General features: G+C 43.1%; 3 protein-coding genes across 6 annotated transcripts in view; 1 reads left to right on the top strand and 2 right to left on the bottom strand.

Annotated features, from left to right (window-relative positions):
* Positions 1 to 3,965, top strand: part of LOC120953716 (tyrosine-protein phosphatase 10D) — a 144,863-nt gene extending 140,898 nt beyond the window's left edge. Inside the window, exon 14 of the mRNA XM_049606603.1 lies at positions 3,820 to 3,965. Coding sequence (XP_049462560.1) covers positions 3,820 to 3,950 — 131 coding nt within the window. The 3' untranslated portion in view covers positions 3,951 to 3,965. The remainder of the gene's footprint in view (positions 1 to 3,819) is intronic.
* LOC120947329 (protein TANC2) overlaps positions 1 to 20,924 on the bottom strand; it is a 117,955-nt gene extending 97,031 nt beyond the window's left edge. Inside the window, exons 1-2 of one of the 4 annotated variants that reach the window (XM_040362551.2) lie at positions 20,048 to 20,924; positions 6,249 to 7,492 (exon numbers count right to left, since the gene is read on the bottom strand). In XM_040362551.2, the coding sequence (XP_040218485.2) occupies positions 6,249 to 7,422 (1,174 nt within the window). In that variant the 5' untranslated portion in view covers positions 7,423 to 7,492; positions 20,048 to 20,924. Of the gene's footprint in view, positions 1 to 3,164; positions 3,811 to 6,248; positions 7,493 to 20,047 lie in introns of those variants that run through there. The other 3 variants (XM_040362552.2, XM_049606601.1, XM_040362554.2) reach the window with 3 other exon arrangements.
* Positions 20,925 to 22,792: 1,868 nt separating this feature from the next.
* Positions 22,793 to 25,825, bottom strand: LOC120951335 (uncharacterized). The gene is made up of 4 exons (XM_040369996.2): positions 25,556 to 25,825; positions 24,167 to 25,478; positions 23,705 to 24,080; positions 22,793 to 23,623 (listed from the first exon to the last, which is right to left on the bottom strand). The coding sequence occupies exons 1-4, from the start codon at positions 25,702 to 25,704 to the stop codon at positions 23,475 to 23,477; spliced, it is 1,986 nt and encodes a 661-aa protein (XP_040225930.1). The 5' UTR covers positions 25,705 to 25,825; the 3' UTR covers positions 22,793 to 23,474.
* Positions 25,826 to 26,736: the final 911 nt, after the last annotated feature.

Below are 26,736 nucleotides of genomic sequence, written 5' to 3'. Positions count from 1 at the left end.
AGACCTTGATCCAATGATCGCACCACTTACACCATTGGGTACACCACTGCAATTGGATACCAAAGTTAGAGTAAACGAGAAAGAGAATGAGAGAGATACATTCAGAGCAAATATACGAAGAATGATCATACGAACAGGAATTGACAACTAAAAAAAACCCACCCGAGGCATTGGGCATCAATTATAAAGACAACGTAGAAACATATTTGCAGCTAAAAATGTTAATCGCTCATTCCGATCTAAGACTTCCGATGCATTTTTGAAGCAACACAGACGTGTAACAACAGTTACAAAACAGCTCGATGCACAACTTTATATACACTTCGTTCATGATGCTACTAGACAAAATGGTTTGAACGTGGTAATCTACGAGTAACAGCCAGAAGTGTAATACATTTTCCTTTCCGCTGTTTCCTACAGGGCACACACATTGCCATTCCTTTTCAATTACATTCGATTTTTCTCGGTTTCTCGGTTCATTACTGTAGGAGCAGCAGCAACCGACCGTAGCAGCAAACGGAACTATAACTTTCCTTTAATTATCGTAAATCATGTATTGGCTACTGTTTGCCAATCAGCGATACGCCCGCGGGAACTTACAGGTGAAAGCCGTTAAATGCAACTGCAGGAAAGACAAATAAAGTGATTTAATTCAATGCAGTGTGAAGAAGTGAGAATATGTACATTGCATTAAATGAGACCAAACCTTTTACAGCTTTCAACAAAAATAAATGAAATCACGGTATAAGTTAATAAAATCACACAAAAATTGAAAATCAGGTCAGATTGGTTTTGTCTGTAAATATCAATTACAATTTCTTATGTAACTATTTACAACCCTTTGTCTACCACAATCAATTAACATGATCGGTGCACTAGCCACAACGCAAGATTATCAAAATCATTCGAAATCTATTCATTACCGGACGCTAAAGAACAATGCATTGCCTAAAGCAGGATAACTTATTGTTTCGCTAAATGGTTCGTTTAATTAAATTTTACATTCAGCCTATCCTTCTTTGCCACGAAATTAACCCTACCTTACAAACCAATTTTCACTTTTCCATCCGATCAAATTAATTATTTTTCGCAACCATCAACTACAGTACCTTGATGCGTTGGTACAAAATAAATTATGTCCCCCCGGGGCGTACATTGGGTTTCATTATGATTAACTCGGCCTTCGAAACTGACAGCAGGAGAGTGTATCATCATCTTTGTCATAATCATCATTGTCATAAAGATCAATTGACTAAATGACAAATCCAGCAGCCAGCAAGTCTAGCACAGTGCAGCACCGGGGGCTTCAAAAGCTCTTACATCATCACCGATGCAAGCTCCCCGCGCTTGTGCCCGTCTGCCATCAATCCCTGGGCACACACGCAAGTGCACCGGGTATCACAAAGCCTGGGCAGCAAGACAATCGGCCGGCATACGGGGTAAGGAACATCAGAAAAGGTTAACCGAGGACCTTGATTACACCAAGGCGTCAACCGAAATTGCCAATCTCCGCGAGTTGCTCGCTACTCATGGCCCCCAGAAGTTTTCCTACCAACAGGGGACCTGATTGCATGCCCACAGTGGAGAGAAAAATAATATTCTCAAAAGGACACAGTGGAAATCTTAAATTCCTAGCACAAAAGCATTCCCTTCCCCCGTCGGAACCCGCACAAGATGCAATGACAATGTAGAATCATAGTGCATTGCGGTAGGAATGGTACGAACGTATGGCAGCTCTAATTATGCTCGCTACCATCATCGTCAAACTGCGCTGCCTGCTTCTGCACTACCTACGATGATTATCTCGCTGCAACGGAGACTCATTATAAATGGTGTGTTGTTTTTGGTTTTCCTTTTTTCTCACTTATATTATTAACCATTTTTTATTCCCTTTTCCGTGGCCTGTGTGCCTTTGGTTGGCAGTTTGAAAAATTCAATTTTCTCACTCCCAGCCATCGGTGCAGTGCACACAAAGGCCTTGGCCCGCAGAGGGCTCGCCTGTCGATGAGTGGAGAATGCCTTTCAGCAATGAAGATCATTTTGGCTGTTGTTTTATTTTCCGCATGCACTCAGCTTTGTACAAATAGTGTAACAAAAAAACCGCATCCCCGGTGAAACTGCTAAAAGTGGCAAAAAAGATCAGCCTAATTTTCACAACAAAATATAAATAGCAAAATCATGTAGCACCTTCCCGCGTACCGGAACGAAGCTCGTGGCTTAATGGAATGATAATAATGATTATGCTGCCGATGATGATGATAACGAAGATAATGACGACAACAAAAAGTACATATTAACCGCCACTGCACTACTGCAACGGGCAAGTAAGTACAAGTGAAAGTGAATCCCATGGTTTGAAGGACGCACTAGTGAACGATCGGTCCGTTTTTGCTCCCCAATCATCATTCCACTGTTCTGTTTTGTTTTTCTTGTCTTGTTTTTGAATGAAGAAAAAAAAATAAATGTGAAAGAAAACGGGATGAAACAGGGGACCTTGAATAGTCTGAAACGCTTTATAACAAAATCGAAAGAACCGTACAATGGAAAGCATTCTCAACAATGCAGTTATGTGGCAGAATTCATTACACAAAACATACAACTGCAAACCATTCCAAGCAATGTACTTTGGCTACAACATTGCTAATAGAGCATAAAAGTAATTTAATTTAAAATATCAAATTTCTGGAGTAAACAAGCCGTTTTGTCAGTTAAGGTTCATTTTCAACAAAACAAACACAACAAACTATCAAATGAAGAATCTTCCCTCGGTGGCTCTGAATCGTCACACGTGCCAATAGGCCGCAGCATAAACCAGAATCAATAAGTAACCTCAATCCAGCACGCAGACAGTTCTACCCGCGATAACTACACGCGCCTGGACACGTATTTCATTCATAAACACGCAATATTGTCATTCATCCCACGGCCACTGGCAGATAGATGTTGTACCCCTTTTCTCATCTCGCTACATTGTTTGCCTCCCATCAATTTACACAACCAATTCCAGCGACCTCTAAACATACACACAGCTCGAACCGGCATACATACAACAGTTCCGTACTCGTAAATTGATAAGCCAGAACGACGCACCCGGGGCGGAGGGAATCTAGGAAGTTACGCACGGCATGAGGGTTGAAAATTGTAGATAGTAACAGCATATTTACCGAATACCGATCTCGTGCCGCCATCATAATCCACGCCGCCACCTGCTACCGTGCGCGTTCCCATCCTTATCCGACGCGACTTTCGAAACATTCCGCTGCATTGGGGACCGGATTGTCGACCCCCGCACTATGACGTTATCTTCGAAGTAACACACGCGGTAACGCTATTATCACAGCACTCGAGGGAGATTATTTTTACACGTAATTTTCAGAAAGGAGGACACTAATCGAGTGAATCACTTAACAATAAAGCACTGACACGGCCACAGACAAAATACAAAAAAACAATGGGCGCTTTTTCGATTTTTCGCTATACGGCTTTGACAATTCCCAGCTGTAACTAACTCAATTCTACACCGTTCGTCACCAGGAACGGGAAACGAGCACGTTCTAATCTTACTGGGCCGCAACAAAACGTAGCCTTCGATCGTGACAAATCGTGCTTCAACACATTTTGTTGCCCATTTTGTGGATCACTTCTGTAGGCAATTGCAATCGTTCGAAACACACGGACACACTGCGCGAAAAAAGCGACATTTATTCAACCAACGCGAGGCGCCAACTAGCGGTCACGGTCTAGCCTCTCGGTCGGGAACGCGCTGGCAAAACACTAAACACTTGTCACCACCTGTCAAGCGGACGACAAGCGTGCGAGATGACGAAGACCACGACGATCCAGCCTATACTGCTGGGGCCCGTACCATCGATAGTCGCTGTTCAATGCATACACACGCGAACCGGCGCCTACTCCTAACAAACGGGCGCGGGTGTACCACGTCCCTCTAACGCACACTTTCATGCACGCGCTGCCCAGCGAAAATACAACGTTCTTTTTTTACCCATCGGTACCTCAATCAGCCTACAACGCACACGGCGGCGACGGGTATCGATGTGTGTTAAATATTCGCCAAACGCGCTAACGCATACTAATGCGGTACAGCTTCGTCAAACGGAGGTTGCTGCGGTAGTATTGGCTCATGATAACACACAGCCACTCACGCAAGCTCCGCAAAAACATTGGGGCGCCTGGAAACATCAAGTGATAATGCAGGAGCGATTGCAAAAAATAGAATAACACAACACATGCTTTGGTTATCATTTTGCTGAGCCAAGCGGCGTCGTCTACCATCAAGTGTTTGTGTGAGCTGGAGGTTTGTCGGGGATCGACACACCTGAGGGCATGAAACAGCTGGTCCCAGATATTTTTTGTTTCGCAAAACTATGAACACGCACTTTGCTAATTCTTTATAATCAACTTTTCCGCAGAATTACTCACTTCATTGTAAATTAGTTTGATAATAATAACAAGTAACAATAGGTACTAATTAAAATGTAGTTTAAATTAAATTCGACAGCTCATAATTTAAACACAGCTAAAAGAAATCTAAACGAGTTAATTATGACAAGATTACTCTATCTCCACCAGTAAACTTCAATCTTCTCCCCATTCCATCTCAACCTCACGTTTTGGTAACGTGGGCGAATCAACAACTTAGCAGACGGAGCTTTTAATTTCCTCCATCTTTTTCGCGGTGACAAATTTCCATTTCAAGAGACTTATCATAAATTTATTAGACCACCGCCAGCACTACCCCCATCATCACAATTAAACTTTGCTAAACTGTTGTGATTTTCGTATGGACACGCTGTTGCGCAAATCTCCTCCATCCATCCTCCGTGCAGCAGTTACTCATTCATCCCTTCTGAAGAATCGCAGTTGCATTTCCATACCTATCTTTATTTGTTTGTTTACGTTGCCATTTGCTCTTTTCTAACTAGTTTCTTCTCGGGCGAGGATTACATTTCAAATTCCAGCGCAAAAGAAGAACAACGACAAATTACGAGGCTACAAAGCCAGCGGTGGCGTTCTTCGGTTCGAGTAACCTCAGAGGAGCACCTCGCCACAGTCGTACTGAAATTTTGCATACGAATCAAAACCCCTCGTTCTTGCTCTCTCTCTCTCTCTCTCTCTCTAGCCATACGCATATCGATGAGTTCAGTGTTTTCGCAAACCATTTCGCACCCACGGCTCACGGTACGCCTGTGCCCATTTCGGGAGATGGTTTCACACGCGCACAGAAAAGTTCGAGACGACAAATTTACATTTTTAGCTTTATGACGTACCGGTGGCGAGGAGTTCACACTTGTCACGGAAGAGGCAACACCCACGCGCACCAGCCGGTGCCGGTGACTATTGCCCACTTTTCTAACCACCGACCAAAGCATGATGTCAACTCGTGGCGGCTTTGTTAGGCTAATATCCATACCTGATCACGCTGCCCGGTCAGTGGAGCGTAACGGCGTTACGCCAGTGTTACCCGTGTGCTGGTGTTACTTCGTTTGCCTAGAGCCGGGTTTCTAAACGGCGATGATGATCTAACGAAAACCGATTAAGATAAGCTGAAATACGCAGCTCGTAGACACACCATTCTGGCTGTTGGCTTTTCGGTGACATTTCAAACTTTAGGCTTTTACAACCCGCCATAGCGGTGGGAATTTGCAGCGACGGCTAATCGAAAGGTTTGTGCAGAGATTGGACTCGTTTATATTTGCACCACCCAACCCAAACCAACATCAAATGCACCGACGGAGAAGTATTTGTGAAGTGGAGGGTGATAACACGTCTTTTGCCGTACCGGTTGACTAGCCTTGATTTTGTTTTACTTCAGCAAAAACCAATCGAACGTCGTCGGTGTTGTTCCATGCGCGATGGTTAAATTTACAAGCGAAACCATTTTATTTGCAATAGAAGTATCCCCTCGGCGCTTCGCTAATGACGTATCGTCTGCCCTCGACGCTGCAGGCGCCGGTCGGTGCAAACGAACTGATTAATGGACAAATGTGTACCGAGAGCATCGTGCACGTACGATATTTATGGCCCTCACTGTTATCAAGAACTGTAAATCGAAGATGTGAAAACGGCCTATAATGGTTTGATAGTAATAGAGCGTGTGCATATTATGACGGAAATGTCGATTTGGTATTCAATTATAAATTGAAGTATATTTTTGGGCAATATGTTTGGAAATTGTTCCCTAGTATGTGCCTTTTTTATGTATAGTAACTATGAATTGAAGAACCTACCTTTTTCCGCAATGTCCTGCAGCTCGGCTTCCGTTTCCTCTGTAAAATCGTCCCACCAGCGTACGCGCGTCTTCTCGCTTGTCCCGTACCGGGCAAAGTCAAACGACGAGTTCATCGAGTTTGGTTCGTACAGCGAGCTATTTCCCGACTCATCGATGAAGGAACTGTTCATCGACAGTGCCTTGGCCGAATCGAGCAGATTCTCGTTGCTCTTCACGATTGCGCCCGGTTCGTTCCATCCGCCGGTCACCATCGGTACGACACCGAATCCGTGCAGTTCGCCATAGCACGAGGTGTTCATAATTTTGGGCAACTTTTGCATCGGGGCACCGGCACCGCCTGGGGCGAGCAGAAGCGCCTGCGTGTCTATCGCGATCGTGCGATCGATCGCGGACTGAGGCGTTCGTTCGCGTGGTTTTTTCTTTACCGTGGCGTAAATTTCAATCTCCTCGTACCGTTGCTCGGCGGTTTGATCGTGTGCGGGATATTCAAACACGTGTGGCAGCGGATGGTAGTGTTGCTGGGCCGGCTGCTGCAGTTGCTGATGATGATGAACGTCGGCAGCTACAACTAGCTTTTGAGGCTTCAAGCTGTCATTGTTATTATTATTGTTGTAGCCCATTCCCACGCCTGGCTGGCTGTAGATGTGATTCAAATCCTCGTAAGATTCAATGTCCAGGATGGCGGACTCATCCAGCGTGGTAATGAACTCGTCAGCATCTTCCGCCTCCCAGCAAGACCTGGAGGCAGCCGCAGCGACGGCTGCTGCTTCCGTTTCAAACTCAATGTCGATTAGTTTCGTCGTCTTGTGGAGTACATCCGCTGGCAGAGATCGGAATGGTTGCGACTGTGTCCACGGCTCGTACATCGACACGGGTCGACCGTTTTTCTTCGGTGTCGAACAGTGATGCGGTTGGCCGAGAATGAAATCCGGCACCAGTTGGTCTGGCTTAAAAATGGCCGCATATTCGGGATTGTCTGGATTGGTCGGAACGTACGACATGTTCATCAAACCACCACCGCATACATTGTCGACGGTGTCTCGCGCTTCCGTCACATCTTCCGTCTCGTCAACGTCTGCCGGCAGCCTCACGAACCCATCCATCAGCCTGTCGCAACTAGACGCATCCGAAAGGATCGTCTCGTTCAATAGTTTTTCCTTTGATTGATCCATTCTTATTCATTCATCATCGAAGGTAGTTTACATTCAACACCGTTGCTGGTTTACGTCACTTTTACGATCCCTGTAAATGGAAGAAAAAATATCGTGCATTAATTTTAACTTTTAAAACACTGTGAAATCCTCCAAGTTGCATTCTCGCATGCATTCCAACAATTTCCTGCCTTACACTCAAATTGGCAATCAAATTCCTTTGCAGCTGACTCAGCGTTCATTGACCGGACGTTGCAAGCAGCTTGATTTGAGCCCTAAGCCGCCGGATTCAAAGCCGGCCAAATTGAAGCACACCGGCAAAACATGGTTAGGGGAAATGGATAAAAATGGAATGCTGTATCGGAAGGAAACATCGGCCGAAGGTTCTGTATGTTCTGGCTGTTCGTGCCAGAGGGGAGAAACAGTAAACCCAAGCAACGAACAATGCAAATGTTCACGTGCCTGCGGACAAAATGAAGCTGAAACACAACGAGGGAATACTTATTTTAGCATTTTCTCCGTTTTCTATTTCTAGATGCAAACGTGTTGCAATCCTACTGCTCGCTACTCGCTGCTGTTTTCTGCCATTTACTTTTATCATCATTGCAGTAAAACTTTCTAATCTGATATAAAGTTCATTTTAATGGAAAAACATTTACTCATCAAAAGATTCCCACTAAACTGCTTACTCATTACAAAAACAGGAGATGAGTATTTTAGTATAACAGCTTTTATCAATTCTTAGTCTCCATATTCAAAACAATAGATGGAAATTGCTACAAGAGGACATCCTCAGACGTATTTTCGTATTTAAAGTTACAGCATGAAGTCAGCATTTCCAGCATTTATTTCCTTGTTCCTTCAAAACTATATATGCAACGTTTAGCGGCGCATTCTTATGAAGAATTGAGTGAAGATTCTTTCCCTCATTTTTTACCGAAGCGTTGGAACCACTCGCATAGATTGGCTAGACTTTACAACCATTTCCGGGAGAGCTGATCAGTCAACAATTAAAACCACATTTCTAGCAATCGTCACCCTAATTCAAATTATTTTCCATACCATACCAAACATTTCCAAGAACATTTTCTTCAACAAACGTTTCAGCATTGTGGAGTGGTACACGTACAGAACACACACTCGCAGACTGGTAGGAAAAGTTAATCGAAGGGAGGCAAATGAAAGTAAAGTCTCTTTCCGAAGGGATGCGTGTACTGTTGCATTTTCCTTCCTAACAAACGAACAATTTTCCACCTCCCGGCTGTACTTTGTCCGATCGCAGGCAATCCTACGCGAGGCGGAAGCGGCAAGCGATTGAGTGAACGAGAAAATAAGAAAGAATGAAAAGGGAATACCCACATCATATAACACCTTCCAGCGGGTGGCGCATAACCTAGCAGAAGTAGCAACGGCAGCAGCAGACCACACTAACGATCATCGCATGCCGTCTGTCCCGTTGCATCCACGTACGCACACGCGTGGCTGCGTTTGTCTACTTTGCGTTTGGTTTCCCCCTTTCCATCCATCCACCGTCGGCACGCTGGAACATAAACGTACCACCCTGTAGCATGCCATACCACGACCGTGCACAAGATGAAAAATCTTTGCTGGGGGTTTGTTTCCCTCTTGCGCCGACGGTGTTTAAACATCCATACCGCCGCATACCGTGTTTGCCGTTTGCTTCCGTTCATTAACGTCTAGGAATAGCGCCAACACCCTCTCGCTGTCTCTCTTTCATTCCGCCACACTCTGTGCTCGGGACGCGGGTCTCGGGCGAAGCGTACATTTATTTCTTCCGCACAAGCCGCGCATGAGACAATTTTTAAGATCATCCCCTATGCGCATTCCACCATCCCTCGCACTCCCGTTGCATCAGTGCCAAGCTGCACTCACGCCCTGTGGTCCACGATTGACATGACGAGACGTATGACTATGACGACGATGGGCGACAGCACGCGCATTACGTGCGTACACGTTTGCGTACGTGTTGCTTGGTGCGTGTACCCTCCTTTGCCACCGTTTCCCTCCCCCAAACTGCATGGAAAACCGAACACCGTACTCAGAAGATTCGCCCAGTACGACTGCATAGAGGGTTCTCCTGTTCGCACAGAGTTCAACGATGCTCTCATCCATCTTTTATGCGGCTGACAGAGTGTTTTGTGGTCATGTGGCTGTGCCGCTATACTTTGGGATGGAAAAGTCATTTTTCCTGCAACTGCAACGATACCAGAACAGAACACTGAAGCTGCAAATTGCGAAAAATTTAAATGCCCTTCTGTTTAGCGAGCCTTATGTACGCATGGTCGTAACCTTTCTGCTACGGTGGTACCCCAATGGATGGTGGCGGTAATGTTTGTATGTCACAGTGCTGCCTTAAAATATCACGCCCAGCATCATGTTTGGGGTGACAATTTTGTTTCTGTTCGCTTTTTTTGTTGTTGTTTTTATTTACTTGACGTTAATAGGATGGTTTGGCATAAGATTCTACAGCTCATGTGAAACATTACGCAATCTCAGTACTACGGTGAACGAACTTTTGATGGCAAAAAAAAGTGTACGTTCATTGGAAGATTGCGTAAAAATGGTTATTTGTGAAGAATATGTCATAATCGTGGTAATTGAAAATGATTATAGGCAATTGATTTTAAATGCTATATTGACGTGTTAAGGATGATTGAAAACGATTTTTAGTGTATATTCTAGCACACAGTTAAAGAGAAAACAGTTGGCAATTTTATTATTACAGCGACAGGACAATTCATTTAAAATATCAATATTTCATAACATTTTGTGATCTAGAAATGGAATGATATGCATCATTACGAGAAAACACCATTCGCTATGCTTCAAAACCATAAAACCAACAGCGCATGGTGCTAATATTAAACGCTCCATTTACTACATGGATCACAGAAGACATAAGCACGGAAGGGTAGTTTTCCCTACACAATGTTTCCCCAATTTAAAGTGTGTTTTACAAAATTAATTCTGCAACAGATATGCAAACATCGTATCTTGAATAAGCGCCATTGATCTTTAAGTTATGCTTTATCCCTGACATTGACATAGAAGCTAGACATTCACTCCTTCACGTCGCAACTGAAGCACAACCAAAAAGCCCTATTCCTCCCCCTTTCTGCGGGCAAAGTAAAACTTGAAACGTTGCGCAGCGGAAGTGCTGCATAACGTGATTCATCTGCAATACCGCAAACAGCTGACCGAGTGCTGTCCGCTGCCGAGTCGCGTGAACATCATACCCGCAATGCACGCACGCACCAACTCTGGCTAGTACCATTGGTTCACCCAATGTGCCATAACTGCATCACGAAACATATGTGTACATCACGAACATTGCACACCGATCCAGACGTGAGCAAATGGAACGCAACGAAGCGGCGGTTGGCGTAGACCACTAGGACCCCACGGGCCTAGAAGTGGAGACTGCACCGGGCCCGGTCCGATGCCAGGGACGTAGGATCAGCGTTTGATGTGGCTAATTTTAGCGATATTTTGCACGGGATTTTAAAACATTCATCTTCATTCGTCTCCCGATTTCCTCTTACCCTCTACGTTTGTAACCTTCTCTCAGTTTTGCTTGTTTTCTTAGCGTTGCCTTGTGTTTGTTGTCTGTATCTTTATGTCTAGTCGGTCTAACAGAAACAGAGGGGCTATAGCTGTGCTGTGATCCACAACAGCGAGTCAGAATCCTACGCGATTTTAAAATTGAAACTCAAAAAGAAGGAGAAGATGCAATGAGAACCACTTCCGGTTTCGAACGATTTTTGTGTGTGTCTTCCGATGCCCTGCGTCGTATGATTAATAGATGTCTTTTTTTCTCTCTCGAGCTAGCTCACAGGGTTCGTGACTCAACCGAGGACATCTGTGTTCGATCTCGTTGTGTCAATGATGCCAAACCTTCAGACAATCGTATTCGGTTGTTAAATTAGCAAGCTTGTTAATGGCAATCCTACAACACTAACACTCTCTCACAGCACCACATCTGGTCGCCAAACTGCCCGACTGTTGGATGTCACCGCAAATGGAACCGACCGGATGGACATCTACTTTCGCGATGCTCTTGAAAACTACCCCATACCACAAACCCGTCGAACGGATAGGGTAGATGAAGCTATTTTTGGGTACTGCTGCACTTAAGCATTCGTTACACATCTCTCATCATTCACAGCTTCACCTCTCGTTGCTATCCAGCTATCTATTTCCCTTGCAGACTGCATTCTGAATTGTGGCAAAAGGCTGGCCAGATAGATTAAGAGCGAATGAAGATCTACTGCTGTTAAATCAATTCGGTTTGTTCGTGTTTGTTCACGTTTGTTGCAACAACACTTGATGATGTCATAGAGCGATTGTGCCAGACGTAATGGTCCTTTGTGTTTTAAGGCAGTTTGATTTTTTGTTAAATCTTACAAAAAAGAGTATCCATTGGATGCATTCAGTTTGTAAATATCTGATAAATATCATTATGTTGATGAGCCATATATTCAGAAATAATTATTTAAATTCTAAGATATGTTATGCTCAAGAATGTTTACAAAAATACATTAAATGTTTGACAAACTATGAAGATGGATCATTTCTAATCAATAAAAAAATCTACATGTTATTATTAACATTTTAGACTTACATGTTGCTGTTGCTGTAAAAACCTATTCTTATATTTTCATATTACTTTTCTCAGACTCAGAGATGTCAACATACGCACAAAATCTTCCCCACGACCCATTTCAAAGATCGTCGCACCCCAAAATCTACCTAGCAACATCCGAACCGTAAATCTATTAGACTACGCAATTGTCCGTCTCGTTACCGTTTATTGCGTAGGGAGCGCGTACACAACCTCCAAATACGCCTGGGACCAATCGAAACCCCAAAAACTCAAGGGTGCTCCAACCCAGGTCCATCCTGTGCAACATACAGTATGTCCCACCCCTCGTGGGCCTAGCGTAGTATCTGCTACCGGGTCGCAGACGACCAGGAATGTGCAGCAGCACCAACAATAACGCACGAAGTGTCTCTTGAAATTATTTTCAGCCGGCAAATGTGTGCGCCACTTCGATCGCGGCCTTAAAAATAACTCGTCCATTTCGTCGCCGCCGCATACCGCGCGCGCACGGTGAGTTCTAGCCGGTCCGAACGATACGCTGCTCCGATCCCCAACCGATCGACGCGCGCATAAGACTGGCCGCGCGTCTGCCATTCCGACTGAAAGTGACCGACTGTCGGGTTTTGGGCACCACGTTCATGCACCACTATAGGTGTGTCAACGCTCCCGCTCGCACCCAACAAACAGCTGACTTCAGTCGAGACGACTTTCGGACTTTCGGATGCACCGTTCGGAGATGCATGGATGAACTGCAACGAGCGTTGGAATGCGTGTACCAAAGCAATATATGGTGGATGCATGCAAGAACCTCAAGTCGAATAGACGCCAACGGAAGCTACTCGATTTTGGGGACCAAGTCAATTCAATATCGAACGGACAGGAAAATGCATCGCCCTAAGTTGAATGCACTTTTTTTTTTTGACACTCAAAATGTGTTCGTTGAACGATTTACCTAAGGAAAGGGCAACCGAGACGGCTTGCGCATTCCCCTGCGCTGGCAGCTTCGCTTTTAATCGTTAGGTGCAATTTTCGCCCCAGCTATTCGCTGGCAAAGAAATAATGCGGTTTTGTTTTGTTTTGATTTCGTTTGCTCCACACCGCGTGATCCTCTGTCTAGACATCTACATCTCTGGAGTCGGCGTTGAATTTGTAGCTGCACTGCCGCGCCCCGTTAGAAATACGAACGCAAATTTTTCATCGCGGGATGCGCACACTGTCGGTTCTTGCTCTTTGCTTCTCGGCGGAGAAAGTTAGTAAAAAGCGATGCCCACGGTGTGGCAGTTAGTGAAATGTGTGTGATCTTAAAAATAGGACCCTCGTGTTATGCATATCCTATTGCGTTGCCAGCGATTAGGGGAATGTTTTGTTTGGTGCGTTTCTTTTTCTTAGTGCGTCGTGCGTTACGCATTGCGAAATAAAAGATGGTGAAGATCACCCGAGCCAGTCCTGCTCTTTTTCTGTTTTTCCTTTTATAAGCACTCATGTGACTAGAATAGCAGATGAGACATATCTCTTATATCTCATTACATGTTGTGTTTATTCATTCTATTCATTTTGAAGTACTATTAATTGATCGTAATACCTATTAGGATGTCATAGAACAGTGATCGGCATGGAATGAAAATCTATAACTCTCACTCATCATGTAGAGGATGTTCATATTCATAGGATTTTCAAATTCTTAAACATAGCAACAAAATGCATGATGAAAAATATAAGAAAGGAAAAGTGCTGCCATCGGGGCGAGAAAGAACTGTCCTTTTTGTATGTCTTCTTTTTCTATTTGGCATAACGTCCTATGCGGACATGCCGGCCTCTACAGGCTTTCGAGACTTTATATCCCTTTTTTAAACCTTTTTGTGTGTATCAATCATTAATATTTGACTATTTTAAATAAATGGCATCTTATTTGATGAATTTCAAACGATTTCTAGCGACTCTAAAAGCACGTAAGTTTAAATCATCAATTTTATCCTAGCCACAAATAGCTATACACAAATACCCGCTGCAGCTAGAAGCGCATGTTCGTTAGTCTAGCGTCATTCGTTCATACTCATTATTTCATTTTTACTGAATCGATAGGTTTGTGTTCTTGTAAAAAAAAAAATAAATAAACATTGCCTACTCCAACTATCGCACAATAAAATCTTCCAAGAAACTGGGCCTCATTTGTTCGATGCGCCTGAAACTACATTTTATGAGTTTGCTGGGGGTCTGTGGCTACCTACCAACAGTGTCTGTTTAGATGAAACGCTAGAAGAAAAAAAATACCACGAACTAGCATCTAGAACCTCAGCAATGCTAGCACTCGGTGTAAGATAACACTCTGGAAAACAGGCCGGAAATTCAGCAGCGGGAGGATCGGTATGATTTTTATTATCTTTCCTTCATCCCACTCCCTTCCCATTTCATCTTTACCATAGGCGAAGGTGTCAAGAGCGTGACAAATTTCCAGTGGCTGTTAATGTTTTATGTTCCTGTACAGGGGACGCATCTCGGTTTTTTTTTCTCCCCTGTCTCATTACGGTGCCACTTCTCTTATTAAATTTTAGCTCAAGTCCCCCAAGCTTAGATGTTCTTTTACTGGCGAAGCACTTTCGGTCATTCCCACTATCGCCCTAAATCTAGGCAAGATAAGCCCAAATCCAAGGTTTATAGAACAAGGGCAACCTTTTTCAACAAAAAAAACTAACTACAACATTTTAACCTCAAAAACCCTTAGCATGCAATACCCCAACATTGAAGATAAAGGGAAGATGAAGCATCGTCGCGATGTGGCTGATAAAGGATGGAAAAAAATCTGATAGAAAAACAGAAACTGCTGCAAGCTTCAATCAAGAGTCGGAAATGGATTAGAGCAAGCAAACGCACGTAAAACGTTGTGTATCATGTTGTAAAAACAAACGCAAGGTTGTTTTAACATTTCATTCAACACACGTCCGCACAACGCACTCGAAATTGCTGCGAGGGAAAGAAACCGACAACCGACGCAACTGGGAGAGTCTTAGCACACGTGTACAGCGATGGACGCACGCTACACGCGTTACACATCACTCTGGCCGTGTGAGTACCTACCCTAACGCGAACCACGGTCTATCAGGCCAAAGACCTTCGACATTACATTCCTCATTCACGTTTGCGAGGCTGGTTGAGAAAACAGTGAACCTAACTCATTGTTTATCGAGAGGATGAATCTTCTCTCGCAAGCAGAACCATTCCCAACGCAAGATCCAGACATGCAGCACCATGATAAGCGTCGAGCGAAAGAGAAAGCGATAAGAAGGTTCTGCCCGAAAACGAGATGAGGTGTGATAACACGTGTTCCTGACACAAACATCCCCATGGTACATCTGCAGCACGATCAGCCAAGAAGCGAGAACTTTGAACTCGGAATCGGAAATGTCGGGTACTGTACCTACCCACCGAGGGATGATCCTTCGTTTGTTGATCCCGTGGAAGGGTCTATACATAAACAAGAGGAAGAAAAATAAGCCCGAGCCTGTACTACACCCTCTCAACATAGTCGTGGCTGGCACGACACGGGAAGCAAAAGGAGCTGTAGTGAAACTGTCTTTTTTCCCCAGAACTAAGCGTCTCAGGTTTTCCGTGTGACTTCATCCATTCGTTTCTAAAACATGAGAAACAACCGGAAAATGCGGCATAGTTCAAGACAGTTCAATGACCGCGCGCGCGCGCTCGCTCGCTTCTGAGTGAAGATCCTGCGCGATCGCATGTACGCACGCTCGCCATGCAAGGCTTCTTCCAACGGGTTATCACACGTTGCACTTCCGACGCGTGATGTTTGAAGTATTGGTGGGATTTTTAGGATAAGAACGAGAGCTGCTGTTATTTTACGACCCGGTCCGTCGGCTACCCGGTGTAATTTGTCATGAATCGATAGTTTGGATCCCCCTTCCAACTGGCGTACCACGTGCCGGTACAGCATCATCTGGCAGGTCGTTAACGCGCACCCGCGTGCCGTTATATGCTTTTTAATGGAAGACAATAAAACTCTCCAAAATATTGCAAGTCTCCGCGTGGGTCAGAACCGGTGCGTGTCTTTTCGGCCCTTCGTAACAGGCTGAAAGGATACGACTAGCACGCATCTCCCTATCCTCCACTTGAGACAGCTATAACTAGCCATCCAATCCTAGCACTTCCGCCTGGAACTATTTTGGTTGGAAAAGCATTTGAGCCAGCAGAGCCAGTAGCAGCAGCAGCAGTTGCATTGTTTCAAGATGCAGAAGCATTAACGAACGGCTCATAAGTGTTGCTAGACAACTGCATCCGTCAGCGATGCTGCACATCATTTATCATCGTTTGCGACCGTCGAACGGTACCATTCACAACCCCTGGTGGGTAAACTGAATACAGTACACTTGAGATTGGTGATGTTCGAAGGACCGGTTTTACAATTAACGAGCTACCGGCTAATGAGCAACAGTTGACGCTACCACCATTAAGCCTGTGTTTCGATGCAATTCAAATGTACCGTAACATAATATGCTCTAGCTATATTACAATTAAACGTTCGATCCTTTGAACTCCAACAAGAGGTAATTTATCAAGATAAAATTTACCATTGTGAGTATTATAAAATTCCAAATATTGTGCATCACTCTGCATTCTATATCAGAGTTAAAAGTACGGTTAAATTGGTATAGCAAAGACTGATACGATTTATTGAACACATCATGATGGAACACTTCAAACAAGCCAGAATGATGGTGCCATAAACGGCTACTGTCAATACTATTTAATATATTTATTTCTGACATTCCCTCTACAAACAACTGTACAAATTATCTATATGCAGACGACCTAGCAATCGCGGCTACGGCCAGAAGTCCGAGCTCAATAATCAAAGCCTTAAATGGCACATTAAAATCATACGCCAAGTTCTGCAATAGATGGAAGCTTAAAACAAACGCAAATAAATCTGAGGCAATCTTCTTCACGAGAAACACTAGTTTACGCAAATTACCTAGTAATGAAGTTAGCTTTATGCAAGGAAACATTACATGGAAAGATCAAGTTAAATACCTTGGAGTACATTTAGAAAAACGCATGACATTTAAAACCCACATAGAAAAACAATTAGAAAAAGTAGACAAATTACTAAAAATTGTATATCCTTTCCTAAATAGGAAATCAAAACTAAATTTGCAAAACAAAAAATTAGTTTACACGGCTTATATACGCCCGATTCTGACGTACGCAGCGCCGGCATGGATTAGTTGTGCGTACTCTCATAGAAAAAAACTTCAAGTTAGACAAAACAAAATATTAAAAATGATCATGAACTTACCACCTTGGCATAACACAAACGATTTACACAAAAGAAGTAATTTAGTAAAAAATGGAAGAATTTATAGGAAATTTAAATGTAAATTACGCAAACAAATGTCGCCAGAGCTCAATTAGCATAATTAATCAACTAGTTGAACAACGTATCTAAGCATAAAATATGAGTTTATAATTTTCTGTACAAAGCTCTCCTCTTCTCTATCTAGTTAAGGATTAGGTCTAGCAAATGTAGGTTAAGATATAGGTTAGATATATATGTGTTTAGGTTAAGTCTAAAATTGCATGGGTTTTTTTTGCACTTTTCCCATATACTCAGATTTAAAATCAGCAAACAACATATATTCTACTCAGCTATGCTATAAAAATTCCCGATTATTGAGGAGAGCACATTGCGTACCCAATGTTAAAGAACGTTCGATTCTATATGTATTTTTTTTCTTTATATCCACAATAAACATCTCTACTACTACTACTAAACGGCTACTGTTTGACGTAACATTTCACCCCTAATGAGTTGCTGGATGATCCAACGCAACATGCCCAACGGTTGTTGGATTTTGATTTGACAACAACTCAATCTCCTAGGAACATCCCAATATGCAATGGGGGAGGGTGAGTGGAGAACGATACCAAGCGGTACAATAAATCGCACAAAAGCATCAATATTTTCCAGCCCATTGGTGTCCCATTTCGAAGCGGCCTACTCCTCCTTCTCACCAACCTCACGATTGTCGTCACGCTTGTATCGAAGGTTCGATCGCGAGACCACGCGAGACCCAACATTCTAGCCGGGAGGTGCGCTTGTCCCTTTCGTGCCCTGATGGTCGGGATTGACTGAAACGATTATCAAACGCTATGTGAACCACCACACGCACACGGGAGGAGATGATTATTTTCCTATAAATTATCATTAACATCACTGGCGCAGCCCTTCCATCCACCGCTCTCATTCCATCGGTGGGATGTGCTAGGGGTTTCAAAGTCATTTTACTAGCGCCCGGAGCAGCCACACGCAACAGGAACCATACCGGAACCATAAGAACGCAGCAAGATCGAAAAGGAAAAGTGAGACAAATGGGTGCGCCTTTATGCAACCTTCAACACAGCTTTTCCCCCCGATACTGGTGTCTCGAGAGCTGCCGTGCGCATCTGGAGATTGAGGGGACGACACAAAACGTTCCGAGCGGTAGAGCTAGTAGTACTCCCCTACCTAAAACCGACTGAACTGGAAAGCAATCGATGATGGAAAATGACGGAACGGAATCCCTTGGCTCACGTTCGTCTGCAGCCGTAAGGAAGGGGAAGAAAGTCGCATCATTTCGTCACCTTCCATTTGACTTTCTTCCGTTCAGTTCCGGTACGCAAACCCCGAAGGTCGGAGTTTACGGGCATGAAACAGGAAACGGTAAACGTTGGCTCAGGCTCGGAGAGAGCAGCAACCAGGAATAGCATTTTCCAATGCACGAAGCGGCCGAGTTTGACGATAGATTGACAAATTCGCTACATTTAGTTGGGGCCCCTCGGTATGCCATGATTCGTAGTAGTAGCACGTGTTTTTTGCTGAAACGGTACCGGAAATGGTACATTGTTTCACAAACAGTGTCACACCGGTCATTCATCATGGCGTGTTTGCATTACGATGCCATCAAGAGATGACACAGAAACTGCACACATAAAGGTCTTTAAATAGAGCATGATGCAGGGGATAGATGCACATTTCACGCCCAGCGAGAAAAGGAAGAAACATTCGCTTGACATACGGCGATCGCATTGTTTAAACACGAGAAAACGATCACTTTTAATTGCAAATATTTAACTGACTTATTCCAATCATTTTGAGCTGCTACATAAAAAGTAACTCATGACATGTGAATCATAATCAATTTAGCATTTTGCAATTTACTAGTTTACAAATCAACTCAGACACACACACACACATACACCCATGTAGACACCATTGAGGACGAATTATCAACGATCGCTACATAAATTGAGCCATTTACAATGCAGTCGTGAAAAATGCTCCAAGGTATCGTGTAGTATCAAAAGGGCACCAGCTCCTACGGAGCGGAACCCCCTGAAGGTGGGGGTTAACGAAGCAAAGCACCATACGAGAGCAATCCCCGTATCCTTCTCCGGCTTCTCCGGCGATGAGATAAGACCACGCCAGGGCATACAAAAAATAAAACACAAAGCAAACACAAAACTGTTTTGCAAAAGGTGAACGGTGCCGGACGGTGCTCAAGTAAATCACCTATTTCCTCGCCCCCTCTCCCTCCAACATGATGCTCATTTACAAGGTGCTACGCATAATTGCCGGCGGAAAAGATCGTCCTCGATCGTCGGTCCATGATAAAAAGCTGCGCGAGATTCGAGTCCTTGAAACCTTTCAACCCCTTCGCGTTACCTGCTGCACTGCGCTCTGGTGCGCCGTCTCGCGAAATGTAATGAAGAAAGGCTAAGACAAAAAGAAAAATATTTACCACCCATTTACATTTGTGTTTTTGTTTTTCCTTCAGTGTTTAACATACTGCCACAGTTTTGCGCCTCAGTTGCCGATCGCGGTTCCGATCTTGCCGGCAATTTGCACTCGCAGCCTTCGCTGATGGACTAGAGGCAGTGATCTGAAGCGCACCGAACTCGGCACGGCAGCAGCGTAGTTTGGGAGGTAGTAAAATTAATTAAAATTAATTTTCGGCAACCGTTAAAACCATTTACCTTACGTCGCCCGGGCACGGTAGGGTTGAAGTTAAAAGGTTCGACACTAACGCCTTGCTCCGATGCCGCGGCCAAACTTTACTAACGCAGGTAGCCCAAGCACTGGGGTAAAATATCGGTCAGCCCTGTTCCAGGGGACCCCTTGGAGCGATTAATTGACCCCCGAAGTGATTTATCCTTCCGAGCTCCGGTTCCGCACGATCAGCGCACACTTAACACACACTGTGTCATGCTTTCACATACACTCACACATGCACATATACGTCACCACGGATGGATAATTTGTTATCAGAACATTTGTTTACTCGCTCTTTCTCTTTTAATGGCTTTCACTTCAACACGTTCTCGTGGCGATGAGTGGGATGAAAAATGGACAAGCACTTTTGCACGGGCTCGAGAAAGTCACTTACAAAACGATTACCAAAGCAGACACAACCGATAAACGAACGAATCGTGGGGGCAGGTACGCATCTACACAACCGTCAATTAATCGCGACGAAGGATGGCGGGTTCGATTCATTCAAAATGAATTTAATTTATTGCACACTTTAATTTTATTTGCACCCGAAATAAATATCGATCACGTTGTTCCGTTAACGCTCTTGCAGTGGCAGTTTCAATAAATAAGCGTAAGCGCACTCCCGGTCGTTATAAATAACATAAATAGATAGATAAATAAATAAATATTCTGTACACGCTACTGGTCACACACGCGGTGGAGACACTTGTCTAGGACATCTTAATTTTGGTATCGGAATAGCGAATGGAAGTGAAGCCACACTGCTTCACACAATGGTGTTTCCGCGCCGGCTCGCTAAGCAAAGCGCGCCCGGCAAGCCGTCCGACGCCTGCGGTGGGAAAATGGAAACTAACGTTCGTGAAAAGCTGTGCGCAGTGCGCTCGTGATCGTGCACATGGGGGTTGCTGACGATACCGATCGTACGCTCTTTCACATGGTTTTCCATCAGTGCGCACGACTGCCTCGGCTCGATCACGGTACAGTGTTGCACAAGATTGGAAGGGCATTATATTATCCAAAATAATTAATACATTTGATATGGAGAATGTGCTACAATATCCACACTATGAACAAAATTCGATTTAATGTGTGAATCATACAAATAATAAGGCTAAATAATGAACTACATTTAAGATTCCGTCTGTAGATAAACTTATTCAATGCACTGTAGACACACCAAACAAAAAGGGAAAACATGAAAAGGATGTCAAAACATTGCGATGCATCTCGTCAAGCGAGAAAATGCCGATCAGACACAACTACGTTCGTGTCTCGTGAGCACCAGGATCAACGACACTGCAATGATGAGATTCTTTTTTCTTGAACTCGTGTCGTTAGAGATGCGTGTTTCTAGAGAGTAAAAGGAAAAGACAAAGAGGCACGTTACAGCTAATAGGACTCAATGCACTTCCTATAGGGTGAAGAGAGGGACAGGAAATGCATTGAACGCAGGAACAACGAAAGGCAATTGAAACATCACGGGCTTTCATAGAATTCTCCTACTTCTTGCTCGTTATTTTCAAAGTAAGGATTTTGGAACGGGAGTCGTTGCGAAGGTTGTTTAAAAAACAAGACAGAGGCGCAATCTTTAAACGTCGATGAATATCGTGTAAAGCGTACGATTGATTTGCTGTTTATGTTTACGCGTAGCTCTAATGGAAGTTCCTGTCAACTTTACATAACTATCGGATATTCAAATCAACTATCGTAATTACTTGTGCTAACTCTATTGCGAATTATTTGAAAGCAATATACTATTTTTTCTAATTCTAGCTGGGGTCCGATTTCATGATTGAGTGAAAATAAATGAGAAATGTTCAATCCACAAAGATTTTTAACTAACAAAATGTCTTGTATACCAAAAGAAAGAATATTGTGTTCCTGAAATACTATCTCTAAATTACATATAAAAATATGATATAATTCATTTTTAACTTACAACTGAGACATTTTCTCGATTTGTTCCCGCTGTAGAAGTTTTCTTTTTTTTTTTTTTTTTGAGAGGTGTTTTCGTGTCAGCAAATAATGAAGAGAAGTATTTTAAATGTATTTTAAAGTATATAAAACATTTTATTTCAGAAAACGTTGCAAGCAAAAATTTGAGAACCAGATTAGCCTTACTTTTAAAATCCATTTCTGGGCCAGTATCTAGTGCATTATTATCAAAAATTATTGTTTTCGTTAATTTTCACTCGCCCAGTACAACTTGCCCACATCACTATTCCTTCACTTCGTATTGTGGCATGGCGTTCAAAAATCAATCTGCCCAAAACTGCTTGCCAAATATTGAATTAGTAAGCCGGTATCGGGAAAGAAGTGGTTAAAAATGAACAGTCGTCAAAAATTAACCAGAGTTGTTAAAAATTGCTCGATTTTGGCATCACGAACGCACTGAGTTCATTTGTTAATTTTAATTTGTAAGTTTAATTTGTTAAAAATAGACTATTTCTTGTCTTGTCTCAAAATTTGCAATGTTGGAAGGTTTTCTATTCATTTTTTCGAAATGCTCTTGAATGATTGAACTGATTTTCATGATTTCTATTTATTTTTTTATATTTTGATGTATCAAAAGTACTATAGCGTTTTTCCCGTAAACCGGTTCATTGATGTAACCTGAATGAACTATACGATTCCAGTGCATTTGTATTGTTGCTATCTATGTATTGTTAAACTCATATTGTCATCATGTTATAGTTCATCTTGTGTAAAAATAAATGCTTTAAAGGTTCTGGTTCATTTCAGTTTTAATTCTACTCGAAATATGAATACATCACAAACTTGTCTTGTATTATTCATACATTTGTACTTCAATATTACCAGTCCAGCGCAACAAGCACGCATGTAAACGAACGCATCTAAAGGCACTATTAAGATTCGTTGCGTAGTTAAGTAAATACGTAATCAATGGTACCGAAGTTTTGGTTTTACTAATTCAGGAAATTTTGTTTGATTGAGGAGATTGAATGTAATTTTGTTGAAGAACATACTCGTAGTGAAAATATATAAAGCAACGGAGAAAACATTTCCATTGCTTCAAGATGCAATAATTGTAAATTCAATAACAATAAAAATATGAATTATGAAAAACTGTCAAGATCAGACAAATGAAACACAGCTTCTCAAGCTCTTGTTTAGCCCATTTAGCGCAATTCTCCGGTTTGTTTCTATACCTCTTACATATGTTGTCGATTTTAGGATCGTTAACCTTTTCAATATTCTAAATTCTAATTCATGGCATAATATCACCCATACGTTTCGTGTTCGTTTTGTTATCAAAATAATTTGCGAGTCAAAATAATAAGTCAAAAAGATAAATGAAATAATAATCGAAATAAATGGAAGTATGGACGAATCGTTCAAAATAGATGAGGAAAAATACATATGCTCACCATAAAGCATACTAAAACTTCACTTTTCAAAAGCCACGACATTAAGGTGGATAGTATCACCTATCTCTTCATCATTCGTATGATGAACATCCGCCCTAATCGCCATTCCTGGCAACATGTCCACATTGCTCTCATCTCCGTTTATCGCCTGCAGCAGGAACTCCGGATCTAGAACAATTAAATTTTACAATTAAATTAGAATCTATTTTTAATTTAACCATCATCCATCATTGTCGAAAGTCTACTTACTTTCCACAATGCTTTCAACCGCAAACAGATGTCGGGTCAATCCGGGAGGATATCGACGAACCGGTGCATCGATGTCCTCATCTGTGAAAGCGGGCAAGTCTAGCAAATAGAACTGTACCGCTTTGCCGTCCTTGAAATCTACTGCCGCGGCACGATGCCAGATGTCCTTCACTTTTACAATACAAATTTCTTGCTCCTGCGGATTGTATGGATTTGGATCGATCTGTCCATACATCTGACATTCCTTCATCATTTTTTCGAACGCAGTGTAGTTCGATTTAGTGATCACTGAGATCTTATTCTCATTGAAGGCATGCAAAGCATGCGTGATCATCAATTCGGCTCCCTTGCTCTCGCAAATGTTAGTCTCAACCAGCTGGAAAAACACAAGAACAAACAATTTAGCATAAGGAAATAAATGTGAAAAATTATAAATTAAACAATAATATGATAAGTACTCACTTCCATTATGGTCACTGGCTTGTACGTGGTAGGATTGGTAACTACCAGCTTTGGCACAGGGTTGGCCGCCGGCGGTCGCAGCTGGGAAGCCATTTTTTTCTGTATGTTCGATGAGGCCGCTGGATCTTGCATGGCCAAAAGCTTCTCGCTCAGTACGTATTGCTGCAGCGAATGGCGCATGTCCACCATTTTGATGTGTGTATTCGGTATGTCGATCACCGTGGTTAGCACAAACTCGTGTAGATCGACCATCGTTACGAGAAATTCTTTCATGCGCGGCGTAATCGATTTAACATTATCGATCCAAACCGGATGTGTCACGGTATGGGCATACTTGATCTTCGGGTCGGGAATTTCTTTCAGCTTCTTCCACTCTACCTTCAGCCAGTTGCCAAAATCGGGGAAGAACACTTCGGCAATACCGTCCTGAACCGACTTCACCACCGACCGGTAGAAGTCATCCTCAAATGGTGCGAACACAATATCCTCCACCGTTGGTGGTGCCGACAGGAAATCTTGAACAGTCATGGCGCATTGCAGCGAACGGACGATCAAAGATTGGAAGCTATTTGGCTCTCCGTTGGGCCCGGGACCACAATCATAAACGAACAGCCGATCGTTTGCAACGTATGAAATTTTCACGCTTCGCCCTGGCTCGGGGAAAACACCGTGTTGCAACAGTTGAGTACGTGGCGGTACAACGGTTTTAAGAACAGGCTTTTCGATGGCAGCCGACCCGGCCGGTTGGCTTGTTTTCAACGCTTGCAAGGGATTTTTCAACGTTTTCGGTACGGATTTTTCCTCCTGTGCAACAGTTTCTACCGGTGGAGACCCTCCTTTCTGCGTAACGAACGGGTTATTCGTAGCTTTCGGGATTGCTCCATTTGCGACAGGTTGGGCTGCTTGGTTAGCTTTCAGCGCGGCCAATGGATTGTTCATCAATTTCGACATCAGTTTTTCGCCGTTGGAGATGGGTCCTGCTGCAGGCGGTTGATTTTCCTTTTGTATCTGCATGTTCGATAGTGATTTGGTCATTGCCACTTCATTGGCGACGGTTGTAGCCGGAACGTTGCCATTTCGAGGCTGCTGCACATCGGTTGATATTCTCGGTGTTGCTACAACGTTCATCACCGGTTCCGGTATTTTTTCTTGTTGCCGCACCACATTGGAGGGAATGTTCGATACATCGCCAGCAGACGCTACCGTCTCCTCCTGCTTTGACACCACGTTCGAGGGCTTCGTAATCGACGGAGGTGGATATTGTGTTAGTAATGCCGAGTTTCCCAACAGTGGGGTTGCCGTAACCAATCGACTGCAATACACAAACACGAGGGCTATTTGAAGGGTGTGCTCCATACCATCATTATCGCTTTCTCAAGAAATACTTACGGGATACAGAAATCTTTGTGCATGGGCCAGTGATTCATCTGGCACGATACACCGCAGTAATATGTTCCGCACGTGAAACACTGAAAATTTGCACCTTGGACACTGCAAGCGCTACACCCAACGGGAGGAAACATTTGCTTGGAAGCCATTTTGCGAGACGCCTTTGCGAAACAGTGAAAAGCACATGTATTCTAGTCGGGTACTGAGAATTGAATAACGAAAGCTATTGTGTTTGTCCTCCTTCCGTTGGCTTCAAGACCGTGGATGAAACAAATTTGACAGATGATTAAGGGTGTTACTTTGGAAACCATTCGTATCATTTGAACACCGATTTGGGATTATTATTTAATCTTATTTACTATTCTGAAGCTTGTGATTGTACAGACAAACTTTTAATTTTTTTTACAATAATATTGATAATAATCTCAAATAACAACACATTTTTATAAAATATACGATCTCCGTACGGGCAAATCAATGTTTGACTGACGAATCTTTTGGCAAAGCATTTTCATCGGGCGTGAAACCTATGCGGCATATTCAGCATGTTTCTTCTTCCTGCTCGACACACCAGAGCGGGAATGCTCTTTGATTTGGTTGGGGATAAACAAACATGATTCAAATGCGATTTGCATTTCCCTTTACCATGCACCGTGTCACGGTACAATACTATGTCTGTGGCTTATAATTTGCACCGTAATTTACCTATCTATTTATTATATATTACAGCATTTGCGATGGAAAAAGAAAATATTTACCATTATTGCGTTCAGAATCGGCAAAGGTTTCGGTTTCTTTAAAACAATTTCATCTGTTTTGTCGTTTCATCACGTTTGGCCACATAACTTTAATACGGAATCACGGAAACTCTGTTTTTGCCATAACCGCCATCGTTAAATGTAAGGACCTTTAGAAATCAGATAGAGAGATTTGGTTCTCATTCAACCTGTATCTCATTTGCTCGATCGAAATAAAGTTTCACTCCACTATATTGTTGGTGATTTCATTAATCACCCTTCTGGGAAGTATGAAATAGAATATCCTATTTCTAATATCCTCACTAATTGCTCTCGCAAGTAATTTGAGGAACTTATGTCTCTGAAGGTGATGTAGATGGTCCCCGATAAATGGAAGCGGCAACAACTGGTGCTGCCTACCAAATCCAAGGTTTTGGAGCGGTT

The sequence above is a fragment of the Anopheles coluzzii genome, chromosome 2 (genome assembly GCF_943734685.1).
Source record: "Anopheles coluzzii chromosome 2, AcolN3, whole genome shotgun sequence".
Taxonomy (NCBI): Eukaryota; Metazoa; Arthropoda; class Insecta; order Diptera; family Culicidae; genus Anopheles; species Anopheles coluzzii.
This window is presented reverse-complemented; position numbering and strand designations above follow the sequence as displayed.